General features: G+C 44.4%; 1 protein-coding gene across 4 annotated transcripts in view; it reads left to right on the top strand.

Moving 5' to 3' along the window:
* LOC124013051 (rab effector Noc2-like) overlaps window positions 1-12,609 on the top strand; it is a 93,370-nt gene that overhangs the window by 57,991 nt on the left and 22,770 nt on the right. For 2 of the 4 annotated variants that reach the window (XM_046327189.1, XM_046327181.1), the window contains 2 exons: window positions 233-337; window positions 585-740. In XM_046327189.1, coding sequence (XP_046183145.1) covers window positions 233-337; window positions 585-740 — 261 coding nt within the window. Of the gene's footprint in view, window positions 1-232; window positions 338-584; window positions 741-8,113; window positions 8,174-9,750; window positions 9,810-12,609 lie in introns of those variants that run through there. The other 2 variants (XM_046327207.1, XM_046327198.1) reach the window with 2 other exon arrangements.

Below are 12,609 nucleotides of genomic sequence, written 5' to 3'. Positions count from 1 at the left end.
CTTCTGAATTAACACGTTAATGCTATTATGGGGTGACACTGGGCTGTACCTTTAAAAAAAAAAAACATTTACACATGGTCTATATTGTAGGAGAATCACCTAGTCACTTTGTCAAGAGGTTCAGATCTCTTGATATAAGAGCTAAGGTGTTGTTTTTATGTGATACCTACTGGTCTTGTTATAATCCCCTATTGACGTGCACTCTTGTCTTGTCTCTTCTGTGTGTCTGCAGTGGTGTCTAGTGGCAGCGACAGTGAGTCGGACCACAGTGAAGGAAGCGTGAAGAGCAAGGTGTCCAGCCAGGGTCTCCCTGAGGGCAAGCAGCATACTGACTCGGGTACATCCCTCTGAATACCTTCTCTCTGACCCTGGCACGCATAAGACACCACAAATATACACAATGGAGTAATACAACTTTTGATTTAGAAATATGTACGGGGATAAGACAGTTTTACTTAGAGTGTAAGCCATTGATGAGCTTTATTCTTGAACAATCAATATCAATCACAATGAACAGCAAAACTATTGAACATTAGGAAATCTTCCAGACGGTGCCTTTTAACCCCCTGTGTGTTTGTCCACAGTGTTCAGTGGGGGGAGGATTGGGACCCCCACAGGGCTGGGTTGGGGACCACAGGGCAGCCTGCTGTCAGAGAGCCGCTCCAGCCTAACCAGCAAGCCCCCCCACAGCACCGCTCCCCCTGAGGACTACGACACAGACCACAGCTTCCCCTCCCCCAGTGAGTACACCCAGAACTCAACATTATCTATGTGGCTCCAATGGCTCAGTCGGTTAGACAGAGCATGGTCAGGGTTGTGGAATATGTACTGCATTGGCCATATAGGTGTGACTTTCAATGTGGCCTTGGATAAAAGTCCCATATTATACCCAGAGTGGGTTCTAATCCATCAAACCACTCCCTTCCCCCTGTACTTGTTGATTACTTTCAACGGACCTGACAGGACAAGCTAGATTTAAGCAATATGGGAATGCTGTGTGGATCCACATCCCCTTTTATTAGGCAAGGTGTTGTTTACACTGCACTGCTTTTACATCTCATAGGCCTAATCAACAAGGGCAGAGGTGAGAGAGTGAATCAGCCCCTGTGTGTTGCCTAACCCTACACACTAGGCCAGTATCTAACAAGTCTAGCCTGTTGCAATGCATTGCAAATTAAGAGCTCTGACCGCTTTGGCTGCCATGTCAAGCCGGCCTAGATTGACTCTGTGTAGAGAACTCTTGAGGGGATGTGAGCTCAGAGCAACAGGTGTTGGTGCCCAAGAAGGGTACCTATTTGCGCTCTCCCTTCCATGTTGCGTCCCCAACAATAATGTCTCTAAATTAGGAAGCAGTATGTGCACACCCACCGACCGGAAGAAACCTGAACAGGAGTGCTTACGGAGCTGAACCCCCCTTAGTCCTCTGACAAATGTAAAATGTAAATACTGAGCAAAGCTCCTGTTCTCCATCCCAGGAAGGAAACCCTGTCCTTGGGTGTTCCAGCCCCGACAAGACCCCCTGTCTCTCTCGGTTTCTGCCAGTGGGTGCGGTGTAATGCCAGTATGGGATCCCCCACCGCTATCCCTGCCCTCCACAGCCAGAACGCCCGCTGGCACAACTCAAGCCCAATTAGGTCTCATTTGCACAGCGATGGTGTCTCGCCAATTTGTGGCTCCCGCTTTTTTAAAGATAACAACTCTCTTTCATGTGCTCACTTGACACATTTGTTGAAAGCGTTGACTTTCCAGACTGTGACCATGCAGAACGTGGAGCCTTAATTTAATTGGGGATTTTAATTTGTATTTTTATTTTGTACTTCTCTTGGCCTTCATGCATCCATACAAAGAAAGAAATTTACCACATTTCATACCCTCTTCTTTTATCTGCCCTTTTCTTGTATACTTTTATATCATTAAACGTAAGCGGTACTGTATCACCAACGCCAGCTACCGCCGTCCAGTGCCGTAAACGTGTTGGCTAACTTTGCAGGATAATGACTTCATTTGACTTCAGGGTCCTGTGTCGCTCAGTTGGTAGAGCATGGCGCTTGTAACACCGGGGTTGTGGGTTCGATTCCCACAGGGGACCAGTATAAAAATGTATGCACTCACTACTGTCACTCCGGATCAGAGTGTCTGCTTAATGACAAAATATTTTAATCTACGTGTACTCCGTTAGCCAACTAGCAAAATGACGGAAATCCATCTCTGCCCAATAGTTGGGGATAAACTTCTCCCCCTAATACCCCATCGCTGTAATTGATTGAAAATATGAATGTCATTTATATACAAATGTGGACATCAAGGATAGCCCGGGCTGTGTAGAATGTGCCACTGCATGGATTACCTCCAGGGAAACCGGAGAATGGATTTCTATTTATAAGGTGTTGATTTATGTCGCCTGCGAGCGGCGGGCCGTCATTAATCAGAACATAATGGGGTTTAGCCCTATGCAAGGCGCTGGGACTCCCCTGCTCACTCATTTGTTTTCACTCAACATCGTCCTGTTTCAAGCCACTTAGGGATTAGTCAGAGCAATTACTCATTCCCACTATTTCTTCATTTGAATCTTATTCATTAGTCTTTATAAGGTAGCAGAACCATTTCATGTGTGTGCATGTTCAATCGAGCTTGAATAGCAACCATTTTTAAGTGTGTTATTATAGTGGAGTTTTGTCTCCAGATTTCCCATTAGATCTTGGTTTTAGCATTGATTTGTGATTTATTTTCTTCTATTCGAGACACTAGCACACTTTCAATCCAGTCTATTTGACTCCCTTTTAGACACAATCTGTATGTTGAAGCTATTCACCATGATATATAGCGCTAGACTGGAGCAGTTTTTATGGACAGTTGACATTTAGCAGACATTGTGTACTTTACTAGGTATATTTACTGGAATCCAAAGCACTGAAGGTGCAAAAGGAGCAATATGAAAAGTATTTTTCTATATGGTACTCTTTTTTTTACAAATTCATTTCTACCTCCGATCATTGTAGATGATACAACCATGGCCAGACTACTGTTCTCGCAAGAATGAATGAAGTAAAAAAGGAAGAATGTCATCATATCACCCCAAGTAACCATTTCTTAATTCAATCTCTTTTTTTGTAGTTTTTTGTCACTCTACCCAATGTGAAGTCACGCTAGTTGGCTTTGTGTGCGTTCCTTCAATGATGCCTTGAGCCCACGCACAACCTGGGTCTTTATGTTCACATCGCTTTGTTTTGATGTAGTCTTTCAAGCGACTTTTTTTCTGTCATTACCAAGGTAGCCGTGTGCAGCTGTGTGCCAGCTCAACTGGAATTTGAAGCGAGAGAGGGAAAATAACCAATAAGGCTCTTACAGTAGTGTCTGTAAGTCTTTTATTGATTTCCCTGATAGCAGGAGGGAAACTTGCTTGTTGTCGGTCTCTGTAAATAACCCTCCCACTTCCCCATGCACCCCAGTCTTATACTTCCAACCATTCGGCAGGGTACTCTAGCGGCAGGGTACTCTAGTGGTTAGAGCCTTGGTCTAGTAACCGGAAGGTTTCAAGTTAAAATCCCTGAGCTGACAAGGTGCAAATCTGTCGTGCTGCCCCTGAACAGCCATTCATTCACTGTTCCTAGGCCGTCATTGAAAATAAGAATTTGTTCTTAACTGACTTGCCTAGTTAAATAAAGGTTAATCAAATAAAAATGTTTTTTTTAAACATTCTCTACTCCTCTCTCTCCCTCACCCAATTTATCTAATCTACCTTGACATTTCTGAAGTTTGCTGCTATTCTTTTTTTCCTTTTCTCTTTACGCTGAGGTTGTATAATTGCACTTCATTGTGCACTCTTTCAGGAATCATTCCTCACTCTCTGATGCAGAAAACCTGCCACAGTGTTTGAGCAAAGGTTTTCTGAATGGCACTGAAGAGGAATCGTTTACATACGCACCGCTGCCAGTTCCTGTATACGCTTGCCGTTTTAACACAACGTACATGTATGTTGACAGTCTCCCCTTTTCTTTAAGAGCTACCCTAACATTACCTGCAGTTAACCTGATGAGAATAGGAAATGTGCACATTCCACGTGCTGCTCCGTCTTGGTTTAATGAAATGCTGTTTAGTGATCGCGTCTTCCTCAAATGAGCTTACTCAATTAGACGATGCCATACACAGGCTTGATGAAGTGACATTTTTTCTCCCTGTCAGTTAGCACCGATTGAGCCCATCTAATGCGAACCTGAGACTCTGATACAGAAATCTACTGTAGCATTGAAGTCTGCAAGAGATCAAGAGGCTCCAATATGTGATAAATCTCTTAGGTGAAATCAGTAGCATTTGCAGAGCTCGGTACAATATGTACCAGGACCCTACTTAACACACTATCAGCGCTAACTGTTCTTGTATGAACTGGAGTACACAAGTCCATTTTACTCTGTTCTTGTCATTAATTACAGTTAATTACACAACAGCCACACAGGAAATCATTGACGTAAATACAATCAAGTTACCGGCTGTGATGCAGAGCTGCTGGCTGATTGAGAACATCATCTTTGTTTTTCTTCATACTACTCATACTTCCTCAAAACCTGTTTGCTAGTACTCTGCCATTTTATAGGCTACTGCATTTGAGTTACATTATTGTTCTCATTTTCTATTGGTTGATTTCAACTGAAGCAAAATGGTGTTGTTCTGCATGGGATATGCCGTAGACCGGGTCAGAGGTTACACACCCCTTATGTAAGCGCTCTATATGGGATTGGTCAATCGCAGGCAGTTTGTTTGGGTCTTGTAGTTGAAGGTTATTGAAGAGATTGGCATTTCAACACCTTTTTAAGGATCCTTCTGTCCTCTGCGTAAGATGAGTCATCCACCCTCACCTTTTCCCTTGGCCAGCAACAGTTTCACCTGAAGAGCATCACTAGTCTGACTGATACCGTTCTTCACAACATAACAAAAAGATGTATAATTACCACATTCTATTCCTGGCCATTGGTATCAGCAACAACTGAACATTAATATGACACTCAGCCTGTGTCCCAAATAGCACCCTGTTCCCTACATAGAGCACTACTTTTGACCCAATCAAAAGTAGTGCACTATATACGTGGCCTCAGTCACCGTTGAAAGCAATGATCAACCTGCAATATACGATGTCATTACCTCACTTACATCGCAAGTTTGATATAATTGATTTAACATTTCCAAATGTGCGTCTGTGGAACGTAGCCTCCCCCTACAAAATATCCGATAATGACTCTGATCTGTCAGTTACACTGTTGCGAAATGCTAACATGACACCTCTTTCAGGAATACAAAACACCTCCTCTGCCAAGGATGGGGACGGATGCAACGACTGCCATTTTCTAATACGGGTTGGTGAAGGAGGGGGTGGGTGATGGTGTGGTGGAGGGAGGTGGGGGCAGTCATTTGGCAAACATAATTAATAACACTCCAGTCTCCCCTGATTAGCTCCAGACAAGGCCTGAATACGAGATGAGGACTGGCTATAGAGAGTCTGCTGGAGATTTGCCCAGGGGCCGATGATGTGTTACTCCGACCTAATGATTATTCTAGGAGGCATTATGAAAACAGTGAAAGCCTATTGTAGTTTCGGCTTAACATTGGATAAGCATAGAGGCCTATTGGGATGTATTTACAATGTTGCTTGATTTGCTTCATACTGTACCATCTCTACCATTGAGAAACAACAAAAAGATGCCTTTCACCCACTTCTCATGTACAAATATTTGGAATTGATACAATTGTTGTAATACACAGTCGAGTCGATGAAGTAATCTGCAGACATTAAAATGAGCTAGTATGGGTTTCCATTCAAAATGTGTCTTAGGAAATTAATAATTATCTTCCCACTAAGGGACACAGTCAGACTGCAGTGCTGTGTTCAGGCATTCTCCACGGAAGTTCACAATGTCAAGCAATTCCTTCTGCTTTGACAGGCACTCATGATTGGATGTGGTGAAATAACTTTACAGAAAATCTTGAGGGACAGGGAGGTTGATGGGAATACACACTTGGTGTCTCTTGACATTTTGGTCCAGCACTGATGTGGTTCTCTCACTAGCCTGTCCAGTAACTGGCTGTATTAAAGTTGTTGATAAAACAGCTGTAGTAGAGCTATGTGGTGTGCATTTTGCAATGGGCTCTTAATTTAATCGTACTGTGGTGAGTTGCAGAAATTGTGTGGATTAAAAAAGAGCCTTGACCCAAATTGTAAATGTTACTAGAGCTCTGCATATTCGTAAGCCAAGTAATCTGCACTTTATTATTGATTGTAGGTCTACCTTACCTTATGGTGAGGCGTTGTCCTGCATGAGCGTCTCTCAACAGAAACACAAGTCTAATAGAGTGCTGGGGAGGGGGAGGAGCTCCGCGGACCCTTCGTTTCCGGAAGTGATTTAGCCATTTATTGTAGCCATTTGTGCTCTGTAGTGTTACTAATTTTCTCGTGTCAATTAACCTGTTACTCCTACCCCCTACTTTTTCGAACATTCTGTTAAAAATCGCGCAACATTTCAGCGCCCTGCTGCTCATGCCAGGAATATAGTATATGCATATGATTAGTATGTGTGGATAGAAAACACTCAGACGTTTATAAAACTGGTTAAATCACGGCTGTGACTATAACAGAACGTGTGTTTCATCGAAAAGCGCAGGAAAATCTGATCACTGAAAATGGAAAAATATATCCATCCGCCACATCAACCCATTGTTAAAGGCGAACCACATTAAATGGGGCTGAGGTTGCAATACCTACAGCTTCCACACGATGTCAACAGTCTTGTCATTTGCCTAGGCTTTGTTTCTTGGTCAAACGAAGAAGAGACAAGCCATTTGTTCAGGTCTCCGACCGGATATTTTGGTTGAGATTTACCCGGACATTATTTCCAGACGTACCCCATATAGAATATACATCGCCTCGTGATCAATTTGATCGCTTATTAACGTGTACTAATACCTAAAGTTGCATGGCAAAAGTATTTCGAAGTGTTTTGTGGAAGTTTATCGTCAACTTTTTTAATAAAAAAAATGACGTTACATTATAAGACGCTATTTTTTTCCATTTATCACACAGTCTTCATACATCGATATCTAGGCTATATATGGACCGATTTAATCGAAAAAAAGACCCAATAGTGATTATGGGACATCTAGGAGTGCCATCAAAGAAGATGGTCAAAGGTAATGAATGTTTTATATTTTATTTGTGCAGTTTGTGTAGCGACGATTATGCTAATTATTTTGTTTACGTCCCCTGTGGGTCTTTTGGGGTGTTACATGCTATCAGATAATAGCTTCTCATGCTTTCGCCGAAAAGCATTTTAAAAATCTGACTTGTTACCTGGATTCACAATGAGTGTAGCTTTAATTCAATACCCTGCATGTGTATTTTAATGAACGTTAGAGTTTTAACTAGTACTATTAGCATTTAGCGTATCGCATTTGCATTTCCAGATGTCTAGATGGGACGCCTGCGTGTCAGGTAGGAGCAAGAGGTTAACTCGTGACATTCCTGGATTACAAATTATAGGAATAAAGTCTAATTTAGACAACAGGCGTAACCTTTTTCAAGTTGAAGTTGGAAGTTTACATACACTTAGGTTGTAGTCATTAAAACTGATTTTTCAACCACTCCACAAATTTCTTGTTAACAAACTATTGTTTTGGCAAGTCGGTTAGGACATCTCCTTTGTGAATGACACAAATAATTTTCCCAACAATTGTTTATAGACAGATTATGTCATGTTTTGTCTTATATTGTCTTGTCATTATGCTTTCCCTTCTGTTCGTTTCCCCCTGCTGGTCTTATTAGGTTCGTTCCCTTTTTCTATCCCTCTCTCTCTCCCTCCCTCTCTCTCTTCTCTCTATCGTTCCGTTCCTGCTCCCAGCTGTTCCTATTCCCCTAATCAATCATCTAATCTTTCCACACCTCAAAGTTCCCCAGCCTAAAACCCCAAACAGCAAACAATCTTAAAAGTCCTCCCTGAAAGGCCAAAACCTTAGAGTCCCTATTTCTCCCTCTTGTTTTTCTCCCCTTGTTTTCTGTCCTGTCGGATCCTTGTATATTGTTCACCGTGCTGTGTCTTTGTCTCGCCCTGTCGTGTCGTGTTTCCCTCAGATGCTGCGTGGTGAGCAGGTGTCTGAGTCTGCTACGGTCAGTGCCTTCCCGAGGCAACCTACAGTTTATGGTCGAGTCTCCAGTCTGTCCTCGTCATTACGAGTGGAATTGTTTTTATGCTTTGTTTACCGCTCCGATTTGTCTAGGAGTATTGCATATTTCCTTTACTGGAATAAAGACTCTGTTTTCGCCAAGTCGCTTTTGGGTCCTCATTCACCTGCATAACAGAAGGATCCGACCAAGAATGGACCCAGCGACTATGGATTCTCTCTACTCTACTCTCGAGTTCCAGGGAGCGATGCTCGGCAGACACGAGCAGGAATTGTCTGCTGCTCGGCATGCCGTTGAGACCCTGGCCGCTCAGGTCTCCGACCTCTCAGGACAGTATCAGAGTCTTCGTCTCGTGCCACCAGCTACTTCCGGGTCTTCCGAGCCTCCGGAACCTAGGGTTAATAACCCACCATGTTATTCTGGGCAGCCCACTGAGTGCCGCTCCTTTCTCACCCAGTGTGATATAGTGTTCTCTCTCCAACCCAACACATACTCAAGAGAGAGAGCTCGGATTGCCTACGTCATATCACTCCTTACTGGTCGGGCTCGGCAGTGGGGCACGGCTATCTGGGAGGCAAGCGCTGAGTGTACTAACAATTATCTGAACTTTAAAGAGGAGATGATAAGGGTTTTTGATCGTTCAGTTTTTGGGAAAGAAGCTTCCTGGTCCCTGTCTTCCCTATGTCAAGGTAATCGATCCATAACGGATTACTCTATAGAGTTTCGCACTCTTGCTGCCTCCAGTAACTGGAACGAGCAGGCGTTGCTCGCTCGTTTTCTGGAGGGACTCCACGCTAAGGTTAAGGATGAGATTCTCTCTCGGGAGGTTCCATCCAGCGTGGATTCTTTGATTGAACTCGCTATTCGCATTGAACGACGGGTAGATCTTCGTCACCGAGCTCATAGAAGAGAGCTCACGTTAACTGTGTCTCCCCTCTCTCCGACACTACCATCTTTCCCCACTGACTCAGGTGTTGAGCCCATGCAGCTGGGGGGTATTCGCATTTCGACTAAGGAGAGGGAACGGAGAATCACCAACCGCCTCTGTCTCTATTGCGGTTCCGCTGGTCATTTTGTCATTTCATGTCCAGTTAAAGGCCAGAGCTCATCAGTAAGCGGAGGGCGACTGATAAGCGCCACTAGACGGTCCTCTCCGTCAAGTACCGGTACTACCTTACCGGTCCATCAACGCTGGACCGGATCGGCAGCTTCCTGCAGTGCATTAATAGACTCTGGGGCGGAGGGCTGTTTTATGGACGAAGCCTGGGCTCGGGAACATGACATTCCTCTCAGACAGTTAGGGGAGCCCACGGTCATGTTTGCCTTGGATGGTAGTCCTCTCCCCAGTATATTATGTGAAACACTTACCTTTAACCCTCACTGTATCTGGTAACCATAGTGAGACCATTTCTTTTTTGATTTTTTGTTCACCTTTTACACCTGTTGTTTTGGGTCATCCCTGGCTTGTGTGTCATAATCCTTCTTTTGATTGGTCTAGTAATTCTATCCTTTCCTGGAACGTTTCTTGTCATGTGAAGTGTTTAATGTCTGCTATTTCTCCTGTTTGTTCTGCTCCCTCTTCACAGGAGGAACCTGGTGATTTGACAGGAGTGCCGGAGGAATATCATGGTCTGCGCACGGTCTTCAGTCGGTCCAGAACCAACTCCCTTCCTCCTCACCGGTCGTATGATTGTTGTTCTGATCTCCTCAAGAAGCGTTTTGCATCCGCTCCTATCCTTGTTGCACCTGACGTCACTAAACAGTTTATTGTCGAGGTTGACGCGTCGGGGGTGGGCGTGGGAGCCATTCTGTCCCAGCGCTCCGATACTGACGATGGGGTCCACCCTTGCGCGTATTTTTCTCATCGCCTGTCACCGTCGGAACGTAACTATGATGTGGCTAACCGTGAACTGCTCGCCATCCGTTTAGCCCTAGGCAAATGGCGACAGTGGTTGGAGGGGGCGACCGTTCCTTTTGTCGTTTGGACTAACCAAAGGAACCTTGAGTACATCCGTTCTGCCAAACGACTGAATGCGCGTCATGCTCGTTGGGCGTTGTTTTTCGCTCGTTTCGAGTTCGTTATTTCTTATTGCCCGGGTACTATGAACACCAAGCCTCATGCTTTATCCCGTCTCTTTAGTTCTTCTGTGGCTTCTACTGTTCCCGAGGGGATCCTTCCTGTTGGGCGTGTTGTCGGGTTGACTGTCTGGGGAATTGAGAGACAGGTTAAGCAAGCACTCACGCACACTGCGTCGCCGCACGCTTGTCCTAGTAACCTTCTTTTCGTTCCTGTTTCTACTCGTCTGGCTGTTCTTCAGTGGGCTCACTCTGCCAAGTTAGCTGGCCATCCCGGCGTTCGAGGTACTCTTGCTTCTATTCGCCAGCGCTTTTGGTGGCCTACTCAGGAGCGTGACACGCGCCGTTTCGTGGCTGCGTGTTCGGACTGCGCGCAGAATAAGTCTGGTAATTTTTTTTCTGCTTCTGCTCCTGGTCTTGCTGGGTCTCAGTCTGTTCCCTGCCATCGCATCTCTCCTGTTCTTGTTCCTGCCCTTGCTGTGTCTCAGTCTGTCCCTAGTTGTTACTCTCCTGGCCTGTTTGGTCCTGTTTGCTCTAAAGCTTTCAGTTCTCTACCCGTGTCTCATTTTTTTTTAGAGTAGTACCCTAGTTTCCCTTTTTATCGTTTTCCATTACGGTCCTGAGGAGAGGAGTTGGGTTCTTTCTCGGGACGTGCTGGACCGTTTGTGATCTATGATTTCCTCCGTTGCCGCCAGTGTTCCTCCTCGAGAGCGCCAGGAGGCGCTCGGTGAGTGGGGGGGTACTGTCATGTTTTGTCTTATATTGTCTTGTCATTATGCTTTCCCTTCTGTTCGTTTCCCCCTGCTGGTCTTATTAGGTTCGTTCCCTTTTTCTATCCCTCTCTCTCTCCCTCCCTCTCTCTCTTCTCTCTATCATTCCGTTCCTGCTCCCAGCTGTTCCTATTCCCCTAATCAATCATCTAATCTTTCCACACCTGTTCCCTATCTTGTCCTCTGATTAGAGTCCCTATTTCTCCCCTTGTTTTCCGTTTCTGTCCTGTCGGATCCTTGTATATTGTTCACCGTGCTGTGTCTTTGTCTCGCCCTGTCGTGTCGTGTTTCCCTCAGATGCTGCGTGGTGAGCAGGTGTCTGAGTCTGCTACGGTCAGTGCCTTCCCGAGGCAACCTACAGTTTATGGTCGAGTCTCCAGTCTGTCCTCGTCATTACGAGTGGAATTGTTTTTTATGCTTTGTTTACCGCTCCGATTTGTCTAGGAGTATTGCATATTTCCTTTACTGGAATAAAGACTCTGTTTTCGCCAAGTCGCTTTTGGGTCCTCATTCACCTGCATAACAGATTATTTCATTTATAATTCACTGTATCACAATTCCAGTGGGTCAGAAGTTTACATACACTAAATTGACTGTTCCTTTTAACAGCTTGGACAATTCCAGAAAATTATGTCATGTCTTTAGAAGCTTCTGATAGGCTAATTGACATCATTTGAATCAATTGGAGGTGTGCCTGTGGATGTATTTCAAGGCCTACCTTCAAACTCAGTGCCTATTTGCTTGGGAAAATCAAAAGAAATCAGCCAAGACCTCAGAAAAAATTGTAGACGTCCACAAGTCTGGGTCATTCTTGGGAGAAATTTCCAAATGCCCAAAGAGACCACATTAATCTGTACAAACAATAATACGCAAGTATAAACATCATGGTACCACGTAGCCGTCATACCGTGCAGGAAGGAGACACGTTCTGTCTCCTAGAGATGAACGTACTTTGGTGCGAACAGTGCAAATCAATCCCAGAACAACAGCAACGGACCTTGTGAAGATGCTGGAGGAAACACAGTAAAAAGAGTCATATATCGACATAGCCTGAAAGGAGCGCAAGGAAGAAGTCACTGCTCCAAAACCGCCATAAAAAAAACAGACATGGGGTCAAAGATCATAATTTTTGGAGAAATGGTCTCTGGTCTGATGAAACAAAAATAGAACTGTTTGGCCATAATGACCATCGTTATGTTTGGAGGAAAAAGGGGGAGGCAACTGTGAAGCACGGGGGTGGCAGCATCATGTTGTGGGGGTGCTTTGCTGCAGGAGAGACTGGTGCACTTCACAAAATAGATGGCATCATGACGATGGAAAATATGTGGATATATTGAAAAAACATCTCAAGACATCAGTCAGGAAGTTAAAGCTTGTTCGCAAATCTTCCAAATAGACAATAACTCCAAGCATACTTCCAAAGTTGTTGCAAAATGGCTTAAGGACAACAAATTCAAGGTATTGGAGTGGCCATCACAAACCCTGTGATGGAGTGTATGTAAACTTCTGACCCAGTGAGGATGTGATGAAATAAATCATTCTCTCTACTATTATTCTGACATTTTACATTCTTAAAATAAAGTGGTGATCCTAACTGAA

Source organism: Oncorhynchus gorbuscha, linkage group LG02, assembly GCF_021184085.1.
Source record: "Oncorhynchus gorbuscha isolate QuinsamMale2020 ecotype Even-year linkage group LG02, OgorEven_v1.0, whole genome shotgun sequence".
Lineage (NCBI taxonomy): Eukaryota > Metazoa > Chordata > Actinopteri > Salmoniformes > Salmonidae > Oncorhynchus > Oncorhynchus gorbuscha.
The sequence above is the reverse complement of the archived record's forward strand: the minus strand, read 5'-3'. Positions and strand labels throughout refer to the sequence as shown.